The sequence below is a fragment of the Engystomops pustulosus genome, chromosome 1, assembly GCF_040894005.1.
Source record: "Engystomops pustulosus chromosome 1, aEngPut4.maternal, whole genome shotgun sequence".
Taxonomy (NCBI): Eukaryota; Metazoa; Chordata; class Amphibia; order Anura; family Leptodactylidae; genus Engystomops; species Engystomops pustulosus.
The window spans coordinates 114,710,710-114,732,984 of record NC_092411.1 but is presented as its reverse complement, the minus strand read 5'-3'; the positions used below and the strand labels follow the sequence as shown (position 1 = coordinate 114,732,984).

General features: G+C 37.9%; 1 protein-coding gene across 3 annotated transcripts in view; it reads left to right on the top strand.

The window, feature by feature from the left end:
• Window positions 1–22,275, top strand: part of PCSK5 (proprotein convertase subtilisin/kexin type 5) — a 254,780-nt gene that overhangs the window by 103,306 nt on the left and 129,199 nt on the right. For all 3 annotated transcript variants that reach the window (XM_072150928.1, XM_072150930.1, XM_072150929.1), the window contains exons 6-8: window positions 7,152–7,240; window positions 8,332–8,504; window positions 20,954–21,166. In XM_072150928.1, the coding sequence (XP_072007029.1) occupies window positions 7,152–7,240; window positions 8,332–8,504; window positions 20,954–21,166 (475 nt within the window). The remainder of the gene's footprint in view (window positions 1–7,151; window positions 7,241–8,331; window positions 8,505–20,953; window positions 21,167–22,275) is intronic.

Here is a 22,275-nt window from a genome sequence, read left to right as displayed (position 1 = left end):
CCTTTTTAGGTAAGGTTCAAATTCCCGCGATTTCGAGGGAAGGGGTAGAGGCGCTATCGCGCCCGATAACGATCGAAGAGCTGGAGGAGGCTCTTGCTTCCTCTAGACGTAAATCCGCCCCGGGTTTGGATGGGCTCCCTTTAGAAATTTATAGTAGATTTGGTGCCATTCTTTTACCCGTTTTGATGGAGACCTGGGAATTTTCGCAAAGGGAGGGTAGGCTACCTGACTCGTGGTATGAAGCCAGCATAGTCTTGATTCGGAAAAAAAATAAAGATCCTTTGGAGGCGGAATCTTATAGGCCGATTTCGCTTATTAACGCAGACGCCAAGCTGATGGCCAAGTTAATTTCAAATAGACTCAAAGAGCGCGCCCCATTATTGATACATGAAGACCAATGTGGCTTCTTGACTGGGCGACAGAGTAAGACCAATATAAGAAGGCTCTTTGCGGGTCTCCAGATGGGTCGGGGGGGGTCTCGCTCCATCCTGTCTTTGGATGCCTCTAAGGCCTTTGACAGGGTGGAGTGGGACTTCCTCTGGGAGGTATTGTCTAGATTCGGGTTGGGCGACCGGTTTTTGAGCTGGGTTAAACTCTTTTATAAATCCCCGAAGGTCTGCGTCAGGGTTAATAGTGATTTCTCCCCTTTCTTTACACTGTCTAGAGGGACAAGGCAGGGTTGCCCCCTGTCCCCGCTCTTATTTGCGTTCTTTATAGAGCCCCTAGCAATAAAACTGAGGGCAGACAGTGTGATAGAAGGGGGAGGAATAGCTGGTGTTGAGGACAAGATAATGTTATATGCTGATGATGTCCTTCTCTTCCTCAAGGACTCTGATACATCGGCTCCAAGGGCCCTAAAGGTTATTCAGGAGTATGGTAGGTTTTCCGGTTTTGAGATAAATACCCATAAGTCAATCATGGTGCCTCTGGATGAGGACTCCCATCCTAACTATTTGTTGTTTGGACTTAAGATCTCCACTGCTTGTGAATATCTTGGCTTAAAGATCACCGCCAAGGTTGACGACTACATCTCCTTGAATCTAGTGCCCTTATTAATAAAAATTAAAAATAAGGTGAACACTTGGAATACGCTACCATTAAATCGGGCTGAGAGAGTAATACTTATAAAGAGCGTTCTGCTGCCCCAAATTTTATATGTTATAGCTAATGCTCCATGTTGGATAGGCAAGAAATGGTTCGGGTTTATCCGTGCTATTATAAACAAGTTACTGTGGGGGAGGAAAAGGGTCCGCATCAAGCAAGAAACTCTAATGCTGAATAAGGAAAGGGGTGGGCTGTCGCTTCCCTCTTTCTATCACTATTTCTTGGCAGCCCAGACCCAGTTCATTTTGGAAAACAGACAATCCAATATATTTTTGGCGCTCACCTCGTTGGTGGAACGTAGATTTGATTCAATGCTGGCACTATTAGAGTCAGGCCAACTGAAGCGTTTGAACGCTAAGAGATTCCCTTTGGCTCGGCTATTGTTGTATACTTGGAGAGATCTTAGGAGGTTATTTGGTATTACTGGAGGTTTTAAATTTACTCCGTTGTGGAGTAATCTCAACTTTGCGGAACTAGCTAAGATGGACGATGTCGGGTTCTGGGAAAGAAAGGGAATTACGTCCTTGGGACAGTTGGAGGAAGATGGGACCTTGCCCTCCTTTCAGGACTGGTGTATGAGGGACATGCTTGAGGAAAGGGATTTTCTGAGGTACCGTCAAATTGAACATGCGTATAGGAAAGAGACACAGCACGATAGGTTTAGGACGCACATAGGGGGTAAATTTATAGATTTATTAGATTTAGATGTAACTCGAATTAATTTAGCAAATATTTATAGGCTTCTTAGGTATACTATAGATCAGAAGTTTAGTCACGTATCTCAATTGAAATGGGCAAACCAGGTCGGGTTTATCACTGGGGCTCAGTGGCGTGATATTTATAGGAATGTGGTAAGAGCAACAATTAATCTAAATCACAGATGCACACAATTATACATTTTATATAGAATTTATTTTTCACCAGATTTAATGTTTAAAATTGGTTTAAGGGAAAATGCGAACTGTAGGAGGTGTAATTGTTCACAAGCAGATATTTTACATGTTCTATGGGATTGTCCTAAGATCAACCCCTATTGGGAGGAGATATTTATGAGATTAGAGGCCCAGTTCCAATGCTCTTTCCCGCGAGTCCCCACCTTTGGGCTCCTGGGCTTGATACCGATCTTCTTAGATGACAGATTAAAAAGGGATCTGGCCCTGAAGACCATGTTTCTCGCAAGATTAGTATTAGTTAGACACTGGCTTGACGAAAAGCCTCCAGATGTGAATGAATGGAGCAACTTAGTTAAGCGTATAAAAGCATATGAATGTGCGTTCGAGAAACGATATAAGAAAGGCAATAGACTTAATGAGGTATGGAATCAGTGGAGGTTATAGAGGGTTCTCTGTAACCCATGGTGTATAGATTGTGTCCATTCAGCGTCTCCGGCATCGGTAGAGGGTGGGGAGGGAGGGGGGCTTGGGGGGGGGGATCAAGATTGGGACATTTTGTGTTTTGCAATAGGATGGATGATCTTTGTAGATGGAGTAAATGCATAGGAGGTTATTAACAATTTTACATGTAATGTTTTAAATGGTACATGGTTTCTGTTGCAAACGATGTCTTGTATCATTATATGGAATAATAAAGCATTTAAAAAAAAAAAAAAAAAAAAAAAAAAAAAAAATACAGAGTAACAGGTAGATCATTAAACGTATTGGGAATTTCTGATACTTAAAAAATGTGTGTTTTTCCCCAGGTAGAGGCATGCCTATCAAGCTTTTCTTAATAATGCAACATTTTGTGTTACCAAGGTTTCCTGCAGTCTTTCAGCCTACTTTATCATCCTGACAGTAACACAAAGAACAAATGCACAACCTTTTAGCCCTCTGTCTCTTTAGACTGTAATTTAAAAAGCCTGGGAACTTGTTCCTCTCCATTATAAACAATAAAAGAACTTCAGTGAAATGAAGCACGCGCTCGAGATTTGGAGTTTCTCAGGCAAAGGCTCTTTATGTTGTTTAAACATGTTTCCTCTCGAGGTTCGACCACCTTGCAGTAGCTTTTTGATTTATTTATAGATTCCCTTTGTAAATTGACATTGTCCTGTAAAAGACGTTGGATATAACATTCCTGATGGGTGTTGAGACAGCTTCCTTCACCCATGCACACACGCACCTCAGCACTTTTGGAATTCTTAGACATTATTGTGAATCCAACATCCTATTCCGTGCTCTATTTTTATAGACACAAAAATAAATGTCTTAGTTGTGCTTTAGTTAACTATGGTTAGCACTTCATACTAATTCAGAAGCACAAATATGAGTCCTCCACTGCAATGTATCTTATGACTGGTTCAAAGACACAGTATCAACCATGACACAATATCAACCGTGAGCAAGAAAGATGTGTCATTACAACCATAAAAATACAGTAAATGAGCAAACTTTATTCTTACAAATGCATACAAAGATTTGACAGGGTGTTTTGTTCCTGGATAACGATCATGATTCCATCTTCATATAGGTTCTACACATCCCTTTGATGTTTGATTGGTATTGGTATATACAGGGCATTACAGTGATATTTTGATGGTATGAACCTTGGATATTATCCCACTGTGTTATTACTCTTGTGTAACTAACAAACACTTAATTAAATACTTAATTGCAGTCAGGGTGGTTTAGAGATGAATTTATTATATTCAGCTCATTGAGTCTGTTGTTGTGTACTTTGTTACACTTTTTGGGTGTTTTTAAATGTTATTGTCTGGTCTTTGTCAAATTTTTGTATGCTTTTGTAAGAATAAAGTTTGATCATTTACTGTATTTTTATGGTTGTAATGACACATGTTTCTTGCTCATGGTTGACACTTCCTACTTATTTACATAAAAATAAAAGTCATTTTTGAAAAACAGCAGCAGGCTAATATCCCTAATAAAGGTAATTGTAGAGGTTCTTTAAAAGGTAGATTAAAGGAAATCAATCATTACATTAGTGCATAATATAGCATCATTCACTTGTACAGCTGTGGGCCCCTATTCTAGCTGTATCTTGCTATTATAGCTTTATGGGGCTTTTCTGCTGAAATTTTTTTTAAGTTTTAAAAATATATAAATTAGGCTGGAGCTGCTGATGTCAGTGTGCCCAATGGCGCACTGTGGCTACATGATTTACATAGGGCAGCTGTCTGCTACTCAGTGCTGACACTGTTTCTCTCTGAAGATACTTCTGGGTTTGGTAGTGCAGCCATACTCAGTAACCTGAGCCATGAACAGCTATTCTATTTAAGCTATTCTAATATGATGATGATTTTGACACTCAAGTTGTAACTTTTATCATACAGTTTTTCTTTTAATATAATACTGCAGCTTTTTTGAAAATTTGTGAGGAATATCACATTGTATGATGATAATTTTAGGCTATATTCTGATTTTCGCTGCTGGCAGACATAAAAGAAAGTTGCTCTGATCATTATCTAATGGCAAAGGCATAGCTATAGAAGAAGTGCTGGGAAATCCATCTCCCCATCAGACAGCAGTATGCTGGACACTTTTCAAACATCTCTGGGGACCTGTGACATTTAAGAACAACAGTCTACTCAAAATGTCACAGCTCACGCAGAGTTAAACGCTGCTGGAATTCTGAGTGGAGTTGGGAAGTCAATTACCTTTTTGCAGTTATATCTTCTTTTACAGCTGGAAATTTCATGTGAAGGTTTACCTGTTCAAAGAATGTCATAAAGCTGAGCAAGTGGTACCCTGCACATTTAGTTTTATAATATGAATATATATATATATATATATATATATATATATATATATATATATATATATATGGTATCCTGGATGTATCGCTCTGTAAATCATAAGGGACGTGTCATCATTCTCATCTACTTTACTTCCAATAACACACAAAGCTGCTTTATAGAACCCTTAGGCTTTTTATTCTAGTATAATTCGAAGAAAAATGGTTCTCCTAGGCATCAGATATATAATGCATGATCCGAAAAGCACAGGACAGGAATATTGTGTAGTTTATGGGAAGCAATTAGGACTTGTACAGGCAAAGGTTAAGGTACAAAGTGGGTCAGAGAAATTGGTATCATGGACAATGTTTATGCTACAATAAATACCAGCTATAAGTGGTCTTGTCAGACATGGATTACTTCTTTACAGACGCTGTTTACAGTCCTGTAGCCATATCTGCCCATTTCTTTGGGAGGACATTGTGGAAGATTGGACACCAGTGTGGTGCATGTGCCCATCTCATTCATATCAGGCTGGTGACATTTTAGAAGATTTTTATCTAAACTACTCCAGGGCACAGCTGATATTTTTATATTCTCTTCTCTATGGTAAAGCACTTTGCTCTTCCTGTGGTTTATGGGCACATTACACACAGATGCACAGGCGAGAAAACATGAAGCCATTGTTCTATATTCACATGTGGCACAGCTGTATAAAGCGCAGTAACAATGGGCACTTAACAATGATTACACTAATAAACCTTATACAAAGACTATGAAAAAAGACAGCTCAGACATTACTTTATCTGGAGAAATTATAATGTGACACACATGTTATCCATACATAGCAGTGATAATATGGTCAAATATGATCCATGAATGTTCTTTATTGGCAAGTGTACTAGCTATGGCAACATGGCAGCAACAAATGCAACCAAACTGGACGTTTCTGAATACGGTATACTCCTAGTTTGTGCCTATTCAAATAAATTCTAAAACAATTGTACCAAAAATGGGTAATTCACATTGTTTTTGACCAGCATTTTACACTTTGACACTTTTTCCCAAACTTTTAAGGGCGTTTTATTATTATTTTATTATATTATTATAGCAGTATTACATTTTTTTTATAGTCCTAAAGTATTTTTAAAAATACCAGAATAATGCTACAACTACAACTGACATTGAACCCACACATACCATCTAACAGACTTATCATCCATTTTCATCAAAATTTATAATCTATGAAATTTAGGTTGTTGGTTGGACCTCCCTCCCATTCTTGTTAATATTACAGCTGAGACGGGGGTGAGAATTAAGGGTAGTGGGTGTCTCAACCAGGATAGGGGATGGGATTTATGCTGATGCTTGCGCAATAGGGACAATGGCCTGGGTTCCCCAACAACCTAATTTACATAATGTTTATAAACCTATTTTCTTCTAAATAAATTATCCATATTTCCATATACTTGTATTTTTTGGTTTAATGTGAGGGATATTTGTGCAGTAATGGTTTACAAGTGGTTGAGCTAATGGGATTTATAGCGGGACCACAAATGTCTAGTTATTATCTTCTTTCTTAAATCCATTTATTTGGGTTGAATGGGTTTCCAAGTTTAGAAAAACTAGACTAAAGGTCCGAGTCTAAAGTTGTTTGTTATTGTAGATCAGCTCTATTGATGTGAATCAGCAATACCCAGCACAACCTGTACAAAATGGGGAGATTTATCTTACGCTGATGCTCTGTGTGCTGGCATATGATAAAGCCCCGTCGCCATAGTGGATACATCATGAGGCTTAGATCGCATGATGTTTCCTCCAGCTAGGTCTACTGGTGTAGTTTTGAGTCAAATTCTGCAAACATTGAGTGGTGAATGTTCACAGATTTTTCGAAAGTTCGCAGGTACAGGACAGGAATGCCCCATGCCAGCCCACTTGTGGCGTGAAGGTGGTGTAGTTGCCAGAATAATTGGAGCAGAAGCACTGCTAAAGCTCCCAGAATGTGTTGCTGTTTTTGGTTCCAACATTTCCCTTACAGAAAAGACGTTTTATACCCTAAATGAGGGTGCTGGTATTTTAATGAGGTAAAATCTGGTGACAGGGTTCATTTAAATATATGCAAACCAAATGAATAGTTTTTCAAGTACAAAAGTGCTTATGAACATCATTTAAAACCCTTGAAATTTATGGAGTAGAGAAAAATAAGTTGGTTGCAGACTGCAGTGAGAATACAGGAAGCATATATTTTTTAATTAGAATATTCAATGTCATCAATTATTTTCATCTTTGTGTGTTATAATTAGTACTTTTCTTTCCCTCCACATTGTAAATGAAAGTTGTTATTTTTTACCTTTCTCAGACATGGCACTCGCTGTGCTGGAGAAGTTGCTGCTACTGCAAACAATTCACACTGTACGGTTGGAATAGCATTCAATGCCAAGATTGGAGGTACATATCAGATTTTATATGTCATAATTTCTTATATTATTATTTATTAGATTGATATGGAAAATAATAAAACTACATGGCTTTTTAATTTTGGTAGATCCCCATCTGCCAGGATCTGTTCTTCTTTCAGCTTCCTATGCTTTTGTTTGTAATAAAAAAGGCTCTTAAAATGATGCTTTTTTAAAAGCTTAAGAAACTAAGAGAAGAGCAGATTTTGTCAAAGGGGGTACACCAGAATGCCAGTGGACTTAGTTTACAATCCTTGTGGTAATCCTTTAATAATGCTAATGAGTTTGAAGGGCTCTGAAAGGGGTTTCCAGAGCCCCTCAGTGATGTCTTTTCAATGTTACAATGTGCAGAACATATCTTCCCCTTCTCTCTCCCTCCTCCCTATTCCTGTGTAACCTAACAACAGCAGTTAGTGCAGAGGGAGACCTGCTCTGCACAGCGTAACCGCCTGTGTAGTTATGTATGCAGCTGCACCATTTGCGTCTATGGTGCCTGGTCATGGTGTGGTGAGCATACGTCGCACTGCCCCATGACCGTGGATAGCAAATTATAGGACATGTCCAATATTTCACTGTGTTACAGTGCCAGCTCTGCACTGCTCCTCTCCAGCACGATGACATGTGCCCACTCGGCCTACCGGGCCAATCATCATGCTATATTTACCATAAAATTTAACCAGTTGGGAAATACAAATCTTACCACAAAAAAATATGTCGAATAAAAAAGTTATGTCTTTTGGAATTTGAGCGGGAAAAATTTTTTAAAAAGTTCAGCGTCCTGAATGTCCTGTCCGGCCATTTTCGGCCGTGTCCTTAAGTTATTAAGACAATCCCGTTACAGCTAAGCTCATTTTTATGCTATTTTTTCTGTTACATTCCTCCATTATAAACATATAAAACAGAAAATATGGAAACATCAGCCACTATTATAAGTATGGACTATATAGATTACTATAATGCTGTGTGAAATAAGGCCAATATTCAGTCCATATTTCATAGACTGAATACACCTATGTAAAGCCAAATCTTATTACATTTAAGTGAATGTGTTTATATCTAAAACATTTCTATGGGTATTTACAGGAGTGCGCATGTTAGATGGAGATGTAACCGATATGGTAGAAGCCAAATCCCTCAGTCTAAACCCACAGCATGTACATATCTACAGCGCAAGCTGGGGTCCAGACGATGATGGCAAAACCGTGGACGGACCAGCTTCTCTTGCCCGCGATGCCTTTGAGAATGGCATCAGAACAGTAAGTGTGCATAGAGGTAGGACCCAAAGGCCATGTTTTACTACAGTCAATAAGAAATTTTAAATGTAGGAAAACATTTCAGCTTTAGAGAAAAATGTAGGATGCCTGCAGTAGATTCAGGAAATCTAAAGCCCCTTTGTGTTCTGCTCTGCTTTCCAGATGTCCTTTCATCAGTTGTCAATAAGGGGAATGAACAAAGGGTTTATATACTTGTGCCACAAAAACTTGCATTATTTACAAGGGTAAACAGTGTAGTGTAATGTTAGCATGTATTGTATATACACCATGCAATATATATATAATATTTTGTTGACAGTAGTATACAATGCAATAACCATAGTAACCATAAATCTTAGGCTGAAATCACACCTGTATCTTCTATGGATCGAGGGGATGCATCCATGCATTCGCCTGGATCGAAGGTGACTTCTCTTTTGTATCCAGCCCTTTGTTGGCTCAAAATTTTGTAGCCTACAGGCTAATTTTAGCTTATGGACTAGTTGACATAACTTGAGGAATAAGCATCTTTATAGTGTCCTTAAAAAAAAAACTAGTGGAGATTTGTAAGCATGACTATGTTACATCCCTTTGTGCATATTGGAATGTACTGAATATATAGTGGAAACATTGTTGGAAACTTATATGCAGCCTTCTAATATACTATGCCACTAAACCTAAAAGTCTTTTTTAAACAGATAGACCAGCAACTTTTTTCGTTTTTGCGTTTTCATTTTTCACTCCCCACCTTCAAAAATCTATAACTTTTTTCTTTTTGCATGTACAGAGCTGTATGGCTTATTTTTTGCTTAACAAATTGCGTCGTATTCTTGTGGGCTTGGATATTATAGCTTTCACTGTGCGCCACAAATGACATGACTACTTTATTCTTTGGGTCGGTACGATTACGGGGATACCAAATTTGTATAGGTTTTATATTGTTTTCATACATGTACAAAAATTAAAGCCTCCTGTACAAAAAATAGTTTTTTGGTTTTGCCATCTTCTGGCACAAATAACTTTTTCATACTTCAGTGTACAGAGCTGTGGGTGGTGTAATTTTTTGCAACTTTTGATGATGTTTTCATCGCTATCATTTTTAGGACTGTGCTACCTTTTGATCACTTTTTATTTATTTTTTTATATTTTTTAAAATGGCAAAAAAGTACCATTTTTGACTTTGGCCGCTATTTTCCGTTACGGAGTTAAACGCAGTGAAAAAACATTTTTATATTTTGATAGATCTGGCATTTTTGGATGCAGCGATACCTGTGTTTATGATTTTTACTGTTTATTAATATTTCAATCAGTTATAGGGAAAGGGGGGTGATTTGAATTTTTAGGTTTATTTATTATATATTTTTTTATAAACTTTTTTTTATTTTTACTATTCCCTAGGGTTCTTTAACCCTAGGTTGTTTGATCGATCCTAACATATACTGCCATACTACTGTATGGCAATATATAGGGATTTTCCTCCTCACTCATTACAATATGCTGATAGCACATTGTAATGATAGGGTTAACACAAGTCATCCTTATGTGCCACATCGGGAAGACCCGAGGCTGCCATGGCAACTGATCACCACTCCCCAATGACATCATGGGGGGCGACGATCTTTGGCAATCTTTTTTAAGCCGTCGGAAGCTAACTTCGATCGCAGGTGTTACCGGTAAGTCTTTGCTGCAATATGCAGCAAAGACTTACCGGCTATGGAGAGGGCTCAGCCCGTGAACCCTCGCCATGCACTAGGTCCAATCACTGTTATGTTACATTATGTAGCAAAGTTGCTGATCTTTCACTGTAATATGTAGGAACTGTTTTTTCAGCAGCTGACTATATTAATAATAGAAGTATTAAAGGACACCTGTCATCAGGTCTGTGTCACTTGTCCTGTCACCTCTACCTGTTGGAGCAGCTCACAAGGATCCCATCGCAGCCTTTATCTAGTTATTTCATACATTATTCATTGTAAAATCATCTATTTTTTATCATGTAAATGAGGCTGGTCACATGGTCAGAGGCAGTGATGTCACCCCTGTTACCCCTCCCCTCTCCTCCCCCTGCTCATGTCTGTGTGTAATGTATAGTAAAGCATGGCTAGTGTGTGTCCTGCATCTGCTGACATGCTGCATCCTCCTAATACACAGGTGAGAGACACAGACATGAGCTACACATGAATCTGACATGTTCTGCTATAACATGGCTGCCTGGAGCTGCTGTATCTCTCCTAAACACACACACACACACACATGCACACACAGGCTGCAGGGGGTGTGGCCACCAGCACCAGGAAGCACATCATTATACAGCCTCACATCATTATACAGGCTGTCAGTCATGCACTGGGGGTGTGGCTGTGCCTCCCACTCATGAATAGAGTGGACAGCGTGAATATGCTAATGCTTCATTGGACATTTCACAGGTCATTTGCATACAGCTTTAGGACCTCATAGCTTAGGTTTACAGGCATGTAGAGGGACAATGAAGGGATAGAGGCAATGCACTCTAAAGGCAGTTTATGAAAATATATTTAGTTTAGGGGGGTTATTTTGCATGACGGGTTCTCTTTAAGTAAGATTTATTGGCAATTCCCTGATTCCTTCAGTGGTGGAGCTTCTAGCGTTGTCCATTCTGAGCAAAGACAGAATGTGTGGGAACAGATAGATCTCTCTATGGGAGCTTAGCTAGTAATAGTGGCACTGGTATTTCCCCTCATTAAGGTCTGATGATGCAGAATTGATAGTGACAGATTATGGTCCTCCTGATGCTAAAGGTGAAAATACTATGATTGTCCTTTACTCTGAGGTGCCTGAGGATTTTGCCCTGCGGTGAAGGAAGAAGCAAGTGACCCATAAGGCCATTTACAAGTTTGCAATAATAGGCTTTTGTTAGAGGAAATAAAAAGGGTTTATTTGTTTCCAGCTGTTCATAAGCAAATAGTCACAAAGCAATAAATCCAAATCATTAAATATATATGTATTCTCAAATGAATAGTTGTGATGTTTCATATTTTCATAATCTCAAAAAGGGTTCTGGGAAAGTGAAGCTCTAGCACCCACATTTAAGTAACATTTATCAAGGGATTCCTACAGATCTTAAACATTTTATGATACCCTGCAAAAATAGCATGGCTTTTTGCGGATGGAGTGTGGATTAAGTTGTTACTTAAATGCACCTTTGGCAGACTGTAATAGAAGATGCGAAATGACAGCCATGGGAGCTTCAGAGTTTTTCTGCTGTCATGGCCATCGAGCAGCGACCTGGAATATTTCATGGGGAGCGACAATTGGCGACAATATAGCTGGGGTCTATGCGCCGGTGATGTTTAGGTGCCGCGATCAAACACTAATTAGCAACTGCAAAAGTTGCTTTCACCAATTGCAGCAATTAATGGGAGGTGTCTGCTGTATTATACGGGGGACACCTGTCCCCTAAGCAAAGACCACTCCATGTATCCACAACCAGTCAATAACATATACATTTTAAAAAATGCTTCTTTTCAAATAGATAATTTTTTCTTCCTTTTACTTCATAATTCATGTCTGTAAGTCGATACATTAAATGACTGCTTATACGTTTTTAAGTTATTGGAATTTTCATCTGCTACTTCTTATCTTTGATGGTTCAATTAGGTTTTATTGAACCTGTAAGTATATAAATAATACAGAAGACCCACAGAGTGGCTATTATCCTTGGGTCAAAGCCTCATAATGAACTATATATGAAATATCTTTCATAGGATTTATGACTATTCACATAAACAAAAATCAAAATCAAGATGCCAACCAAGAAAAAAAACACTTGAGGGGAAAAACGCCAGTCCACGCCCCATTGACATGGAAATAGCATAAAGGGGAAAATAATTGCAGCCCTGATATGTTTTCAGATCAGCCATGGTCAAATCTCTGGTTTATGGCCACTTTAATTATATTACTGTGGAGATAAATGATTACAATAATTAAACATGTAACAGAGAAACCTAGAGCAGATGTGTTTTCATTTACTGGTAGAGGTCATAGAGTGGAGAATCAGACCCTCGGCATATTTTAAGATATTAAAAAATATGTCATCTGCTTTCATAGATGAATATACAGGTGCAGTTGAGCAAATGTCCAGACTTAATAATGTAGTCATTAAATGCTAGACAATAGGTCAACATCTAGAGACCGGAATCCACATACTGGTCATGCCACTAATATACTGAGCCGTTCGGGTGCCTTAAGCTTTAGATTGATGAGGAGAATAATGGGATATGATTATTTCAGCCTGTAATAGTCACTTAGTATTAGGTGTACGGTGTGCACTGCAGGTAATCTTTATGTAGAGGGAAATGTGATCAGTAACATAATAGCAATGAGGATTACAATGCATGGTGCCCTTTTGCAGCCCACCCACTTTCATAGTGTGTACTGTCATACAATGTTCAAATACATATTCCAAAGATTTTCCATTTAACAGTGTCTGGTGACAATGGTTGTATTCAGCCATGAGCTCAGATATCCTGAAGTTGAAGGATGTCATAAAGTATGACCATTATCACTATTGTTGTTAAAGCATAGTGGAAACATTATGCAGAGACTAAACCATACCCTTGACCATGAAAGTTAAGAACTAACAGCACAGGCCGTGATACATTGTAGCTAAAAACATTGAAGAGCTCTGATTTATTCCATACAAGGATTTTATTTTTGGAGCTCTTACGTTCCATGTTTCGTTCAGAGTTGCATAGTTATTTTTTATTAATGGTTTTTAATGGGGAAATGTAGCTGATGTGGGGATTATCGTAAATGAGGTGATCAATCATTATCATGGGTTGTCGTAGATGAGATGAGGGCATGTAATCAGCTATGTAATATTTATATATGAAGGAACATACATTCATTTTTGACAAGAATAATACAATTTTTGACAAGAATAATTATACAGGAATAATTGAGATTACTAAAAGGTTTTCCATAAGAATATACAGTAGGTAGTAGGGATACTTCTAATATAGCTACAGTATTGTGGTCACAGGGTTAAATAATATTATATCTATAAGCATTCACATGCTGCTCTAATGTACTTGTATAATTGCAGGTATTATGTAACTGGGTCTGGCTGGACATCTTATTTGCATTTCAGGATACATATAGGGAATATGCAGCTGAATTAACATCTTCTCTCCAGACTGAGGACAACCTGTAGACAAGCACCACTAGTACTTTTAAGCATGTAAAATAATCTGAACCCTAAAGTATTAAGTTAGAAAACTATGTTATCTAAGTTATTTTTGCTAACATGTAATAATCTAATTGTAGAAGCTTTGGCTCAGGCCAATTATTTGACCTGACCTGTGCCATTTTTATGTTGTCACATAATATCACAACACATTGCCTAGTTTAGGATAGGACAAATAGTGAAATTCTTCCAATGAAGCAGCTCTGTGCCAACAAATCTCTCTCCACTACATGGTGGACTTCATCTTGTTCCCATTACACCATTGTGCTTAGAGAATTGGATGTATTCCCAATGCATTTGATGGACATTAATGATGACCTGTGGTGCTGCTAGGCCTTTTGGGCATACTCGTCTGGAAACTTCCCCTCCCATCACTGTAGAGCCTTTTCTTCTCTTCTCTAAAGTAACTCTGGTTATCTTATTGCTATTCATTGGGATTTAGCACAAAATAGAATTAACTAGGCAAGAGGAAACAACACAAAAAGTTTGCTTTACTAAGATATACATGAACTGGCTTTAAGGGAAATCACAGAAGAGGGAACCCTTCAAATTAAAGCATGGCAAAATGTAACGCGACAGCAACTGAGAGCATTACTCCAGTATAATTTCATTATGAGCTTTTATCCATAGATCTTCAGCCACATTACCCAAATAACTGCTTCTGATGAAAAAAAAGGAGAGAAGGCCACAGCATCCAATATGATGAAAAGAGGTTAAACCTTTATTCACACAGGCATAGTAATAAGTGCAGTTTTTTCTATGCCTATGTGAATAAAGGTGTAACCTATTTTCATCATATTGGATGCTGTGGCCTTCTCTCCTTTTTTTGTCTTGGATCATGCACACTAGGACCCTGGGCTGCGTGCATCAAACAAACAGCTTTTGGTAAATAGATTGGTTGCTGTCTTTTTTCTTTTTTTTTTTTGCTTCTGATGAAGGGATTATTAGGTATTTCTACAATCTTATATGATAAATGCTATACTGGACTTCACATAAAGATTTCCCATAAATGTAGTCATATGCCTAAATGCAAGATTGTTCTTGGATTCAACCAACGCTGTTGATGTATTTGCAGCAACCAGGCTATCTCCTTTCTAAGGGGCCATATGGCTACATTGAATGTGAATGTCCAGATGAGAATACCCCTTCTGAGTCTAAGAAGTTGCAAAATGGAGTTGTATTTATTATTACTGTGGTAGTAGAGTTTTGCCGTTCTGCAGATAATGGTTGGCACAAGCATTCGGAAGACAAAACTGTGTTACTCAATTTCATTAATGTGACTCACGGCATCACAGTTGTAACCCATTCTTTATAGCTAATGCCAAGATTTTTTTTGTTGGCAGCATTATTAAAAATTCAAGTCTTGCAATTTCCTTTATTATTCTAGTCATTTGCTGGCATTTCTTCTATCTGAGCTAAAGCCTGCATGTAATACCTTGAAGAGTAATAAAAAATCAATTATTTTCTTATCTTTAGAAATTTGTGTATGAGAATTCCACCAGTTCGGATATGTATATCACTGTTTACATTCTTGGTGCAGAATAATTACATCACAATATTTTACTTCTCTGCAGAATTACTGGACTTCATTACAAAGCCATATTTATGTAGAACTGAAGCAAGATTTAATTACAGGCATCACCATAAAGCTACAGGAAAATAACACCAAATTATTGGTCATGTAATATATCCCATAGAAGGCAAACCATGTATTAATGGTCAGAGAAATCCATTAATATGGCCCCCTAGACTGCTCTTGGTGGAATACTGTAGACATACTGGGGGAGATTAATCATTAGCCAGGTATCCTACTCCAGTTTTTAGATTGTCTCAGGAGCTCTTTAGCTTTGACAGCACCATGAATGTGGTACATGCGGTGTTAATATCTGAAGTGGATTTGCAAAAAAGTCTAAAATTTGGCACAACTAGGTCCTACCTTTTGGGTAGCCAGAAGCAGACTGGGTGGATTTGTTCCAAAATGTGCACCTTTTACGGAGCCATAATATGCCCAAATGCATGAGCCGTAGTATTCAGTCAGTTTCTGCTAAACATAGTATTCCTTCCAAGAAGTTGTAATAGTCCATGAAGCTCTGACATCACTTATTAGGAATAGATACATTTTGGTTTCATTGTCCTAAGACGACTTGTTATGTTACCAGTGGACACATTTATAGTAGAGCTTTACTGACAGCATAATGTGCATTTTTGCTGTTCTTTTTATAACTTTGTGCTTGCTGATCCATTCATCTTTTCTCCAACACATGATTTTAATATTTTCCTTCTTCCCAGAAAATCTTTTCTTACTCTATAAAGTGTTTGGCATTGATTGAATTAACTAATATAATATGCATTGCTTTTTGAATGCTCTCCATGCAACATTAAAGGTGCAGAAAATAGCTATATTCATTTCTATTTGTTTCTGCAACCAAGTGAATAACATTGACCATGTGACTTGCCATTCTTTCATTATATAGATCAGGTCTATCTTAATAGCACACATCTATCTATCTAGTTACAAATAATTCAGCAGCACTACATGTAGTGAATAAAGATATTAAATATCTATTTATATATAAATTTCTGTATGTATGACTATAATTTGCTTTAGCAGTACTAAGCCCAGGTACCCTAACATGTCTTTTTAGTAAATACTTATACTTCCCATTACCCAACAGTTCTTGTACATAAGTACAGTGGTAGCAGCCATAGTAGCCCTGACACGGTGGGCCACGACATACAACCTGCCTCACTAAATAATAGAGTATGTGCACCTATACTTATTATATACATTTTATAATGCACATTGTGCAGCATAATATATATATAAAAACAGTGCACATCTTCCACAGTATGAATCGGCAACTGAGATTCAAATGTCTCATCTCTAATTCCTGCGTGTACTTCCCCCATGTGGTCAGCAGCTGGGGCAGATCAGTGTATAAGTATATATATCAGTGAATCAATGTGTGCACAGGAGTGTATAAATGCGTGTAAGAGTGTATAAATGTGATACTATAGAAATATGTATATTTTCTGAGGGAGTAAAAGGGCCCCATTTAGAGGAATGCTATGGGGCCCTGCCTCTCCTAGTTACGCCCCTACACTCTGTCATTGGTATTGCCATTTATTCATCTTATTCATACACTGCTGGGCTGAAGAACATATTGCCATATAGTTTTGAGATAAATGTCCCATAATTATTACTTAATGTAAAAAGACAATTTACTAATGCGAACATTTTAGGAGAACCTTTATGAGCTACAACAGAGGGATTACTGCAGAAAAAACTGCTATATGTAAAGGTCTTGATTCAACCTTCAGCAGGTGTACAGATCAAACCCCAGTAATAACATACTGAACTTTAGAATTGCTTCAAATAGATGTGTGATAAGGTTTTATTGCTGTCTTTTGTTATTAGAGAGCATCATTCCAATCCACCACACGAGCACATTTGTAAAGAATTCAGCTGTCACAACCATAAGACACATCTGACACATTATCAGCATCATTTGTCTGTCTTGACATGAATATACTTTATTGAAGAAACATGTCCCTGTGTCCTTTTTGTTCCTTCACTGCCTTCCTGCTTTTAGCAGTTTTCAATAAATGCTCCTGGTATGGAAAGGGTTAATCATTGGCTTCTGCCCTTATCTATCTGAAGTGCACAATCTTGAATAGGTTTTCAGATACACTCCTCACTACAAGAGAAAGAAGAAACAAAATGTGAGGCTATTCAATTCAAATTACTTCATAGGTTTAGTTAAAGGAGATCTACCACAAGGATAAATTCTAACTTGTAATACTTGTAAACGCAGCACACTGACATGCTGTTGTTTGCCCCCTCTGGCAGGATAATGCTCTTCTTTAAGCTTCTCATGCCCTTGTATTTGATTCATTATCAGTGATTCATTGTACTAGTTTACAATCCTTCATCCTGGTGGTAGATGTCCTTTAAGTTTTTTATTAAAATAACTTTACATTACCTTGTGGATCTTTTGAATAATCTAGAATTTACTATAATACGAAATAATTCAATTTATGTTTAATTGTGTATTATTTAACTGTTATCTTCCAGGGGTATATAATAAAATTGGGAACAATTATATAGAAATCCAGGGGCTATGTCCATAATAAATCACATTCAGTGCCTTTGATCTGAGAATATTGTTAGAGCTCTAGTAAGATCAAAACACAATTCTGATTAAAGGGAACCTGTCACCAGGAGACCCATTTTTAGCACTCCCCCAGTCACCACAGAGCATAGTACATACACTGCCAAAGTGTTTTTGTATTAAAAATTGGTTTTGCAGAAAAAAAGATATGTTATATTGTACCTTTCATTAGCATGTGCTGTGTGACTAGGCAGTTGCCAAATGGGAGGGGCTGGAAAGGAGCAGTTCCCCCTCACCTTGGGGAACAGCTACTCCATGCGACCAAATATATGAAAACACCCATCACTTGGCTTAGCGACGCCCCTGCTCCTCTACAGACAATCCCGAGTGAGGGGAGTTATTCATATATTTGAAAAGGTCACATGTTTCCCAGGGGTGGGGGGGGGGACTGCTCCTTTCCAGCCCCTCCCATTGGGCAATTGCCTAGTCACACAGCACATGCTAATGAAAGGTTCTATATAACATATCTTTTTTTTCTGTAAAACCTATTTTTTATACAAAAACACTATGGCAGTGTATGTACTATGCTTTGTGGAGACTGGGGGAGTGCTAAAAATGGGTCTCCTGGTGACAGGTTCCCTTTAAGCACTATAACCCTATGTAAATATTTACACTGTTATATGGACCTGCACCTGGTTCACAAGTGTACTCTCTAACTACAGACAATGGCTTCAGTCTGGCATTTCAATAAATATACATGTGAATGTCACAATTCCCAGAATTCTCAGTACACAAGCATATCTCCAAGCTCTGAGGTCCAACATACTTTGGCCCACATTTACTAAGCTCCTTACACCAGTTTTTTGGTGGACTTTGCTCATTCTTTTCAGTGTAAACTGCTTGCACATGTATTTAAGAAGTGTACGCGCAACATATAGGTCGTTTTGTACCAAGCAATTTTTTGAAAAGAAGGGGGAAATAATACAATAAACTAATAACACATCCCAAATGCAATAATGATTTGAAAGGAAGAGAAAAAGCGGATGTGCAAACAAGATAAATTTTATTGTTCCATCAAGATACAAATTAAAAACATTTAAAAACCCCAATGAAGGGGATGAGAACAAAATGGTCTCTCCTCAAAGAGATATTCCCCACATATACAATAAACGGTAGATAACAAGGCTGCTAAATGTATATATATATAAATGAGCACAAAGCCACACACAGAGCAGTGGTGTTTAAGGTTTTAATCTGTGTAAAGTGTATAAGTAAAGTGCAAATGTGCCTAAATTATATGAACCAATGAAACACTTAGACTTTATGATGTGTAGTGCTTGGAGTAAATGAGGGCGGTGTCTCTGTAAAAAAGATTAATTAATATACTATGAGTGAAGTGTGTGAGACACCACACCAATAAATACTATGAATACAAACAATGAAACACATAAATAAAGTGCTAGGTGCAAGGGAATAGCAGCTGGTTACGTAAACAATAAATTTCAGATAGATACAATAAAGGGATACATCACATTACCTAATGCAGAGCATAGAGAGGAGAGACCACAAGTGCCCCACGCGTATCGCCCGTCTAGCGGGCTTCCTCAGGGGAAATATGTCGTTTTGTGTAGCGGCTGCATTATTTTTCATGAGACACAGATTTCTGCACAGAAATAGGTGTTTTGTTGCACAGTTGGACCATGCGCCACATTTATCATACAACGTCTGACAGAATTGTGTTCTATGTTAAAGGTGCACCAAAAAAAAGTTGATGCACTCTGTCCGAGCAATGCAGGGAGAGCCAGATTCATGAAGAACGGGCACCAGAAATCCTAAATCTGGCACCATCTGCACACTACACATGCAAACTGCACATAGAAGGGAATTTATTATTTTTGCGCAGGGTGGTACTGGAACCCTTCTATATTTTTCAGTGGAATATAAGTTTGTGGCGCAAGGGATTAATGAATTGGGGCAGGGACTGAAAGATTTAGAACTCCTTTGACTAGCATTTAGCTGGGCTATTTTTGCGCCAAAAAAGAAGCGGCAGAAAACTGGTGGGTACAAAAGCTGCGCCAAAATTTTGGACTTCATAAATTCAGGTGCAAGAGGTGCAGATAAAGAAAAAAAACACTGCCAGTTTTCCGTTTGAAAGGCCATAATAAATGCCCCCATAGTGCAGTTTGCACTGTTTTTAGCAAGTGTTGGCCTTTGTGTTTTATTTATGATCATCTTTTCAAATAAAATTTTTTAGAAGACCTCTAGGAGAAACACAACTTTCCATCTCTGCCTCCCACCTTATTGTATGTAAAAGTTTGCACTCATTTTATATAAATTACTCTCAATTATACTTCTATGATTTTCTATTAATCATATGATGCCTCAGCACAACATCACATTGATCACAAAACTATCTCTATTAACTGGGAGTGCACTCTAATGATCTACTTTATGTATATGGACCATACCATAAGTATACAGGCAGGGAAGCTGGGAATCATGTTTCTTCATTCTTTAATCTATTTCTTCAGGCCTTTAACACAGAGGTGGACTACTCTTAATGGAAGAGAAATCAGTTATGGTTTAGTCTGTCAAAGAGTTAAGCACTGCTGAAATATGAAAACCTGCAATTTTGCTTTTGGTGTCTTTCTCTTTCATTCATTTTCAGAACTCAGTATCCTGTTTAGATAATCTCTTCTGTTTTATGTACATCAGTAGATTTCAACAGCTGGCTTCAGATAAATAGCCGAGATTTAACAATTCACAAATCATTGATGTATCCTTTTTTGTTTGCTGTAAGCTAAAGATGATATAAATGAATGCAATTCTATGTCTATGAAAAGTTCAAATGTATTTATTGTGTTTTTATCACAACTCATAATGGAATTTCTGTTAGTCAAGGCTCTGATGCCTGTGAATGCCATTTAATATTAGCTGCTTACTTCATTTTATTTTGAAAACTCTCAAAAAGATATAACATCTAGGATAGTGTTATTAATGATATTCTGTGAAAGTCAATTTGTAGTACAGTATTTGTATTCTATGTGTAGACACTGTATTTATTGCATTTTTAAAATTGCCTCATCCATAATCCCTGCTGCTTTTATCTTTTGTAGGGGAGAAGAGGCTATGGTTCAATTTTTGTCTGGGCATCTGGCAATGGTGGCAGAAGTCGAGATCACTGTTCATGTGATGGTTATACCAATAGTATCTATACAATCTCAATCAGCAGTACAACAGAGAGTGGCAAGAAGCCCTGGTATCTTGAAGAGTGTGCCTCTACATTGGCTACAACATACAGCAGTGGCGAATCATATGACAGAAAAGTGGTATGTTGTATCTATTACTGAAATCTTTTCATTCTTAGTACAGGCGGTCCCCTACTTAAGAACACTCGACTTACATACGACCCATAGTTACAAACGGACCTCTGGATATTGGTAATTTATTGTACTTTACTCCTAGGCTACAATAAACAGCTGAAACAGTTATCAAATGTGTCTGCAATCAAGCTTTAGGCTACATGCACACTGCCGTGAACCCGCCGCACCGTAGCACGGCGGGCACACGGCAGCGCGGGGAGAGGAGGAGGAGGTGAGCGCATGTCCTATCTTTTCCCGGGCTAAGGAGCACGTGTGCTGCACCGTACTGCTCCCGTAGGTCGCCGTGAGCCCATAGAAGTGTATGGGGGCTGTATATCAGCCGCATATACGTCGGCCGTATATACGTCCCCCATACTGTAGTGTGAATGTAGCCTTAGTATTAATATTGATTCTTATGACAACCCAACATTTTTAAAATCCAATTTTCACAGAGACCAAAAAAGTTCTGGCTGGGATTACAATGATAAAATATACAGTTCCGACTCAACTTAATAACAAACCTACAGACCCTATCTTGTATGTAACCCGGGGACTGCCTGTATGTATTTAGAAAAAATCCACCGACTCTCTAGACCTCATTTATAATGTAATATAAATTAATAAACTACTGCAATTAAAAATACAACAAATACATATAAAATGTTACATTTATGCAAAATTCGTAATAATATCCAGACGCGAGAACTTCAACATGTGTACCTTAACCTAGCTTTCACTATTAGGCCTCATGCACAGGACCATTATAGCACATATATGCACACGACCTCATGGTTGACGATCGTCCACTATGCGAAGTATGGAACTTATCCTTTATTTTGCCATTTAACAATGGCTGCTTTCTATGGAGAGCCACATACTCACCCAGGTTACAGGGGCCTAATTAACCAGTATACAGTGTATATACACTGTACAACTAATTCACACAAAGTTATTGTTTTATAAAGAAAACTCTTAGTCTTCAGCAAATGTATCAAAAACTATCTCAACAATACATATATAGGTGATTAATTTTACATCACTTTAAAATGAAATAAATTGATTGACCCACAGCACCT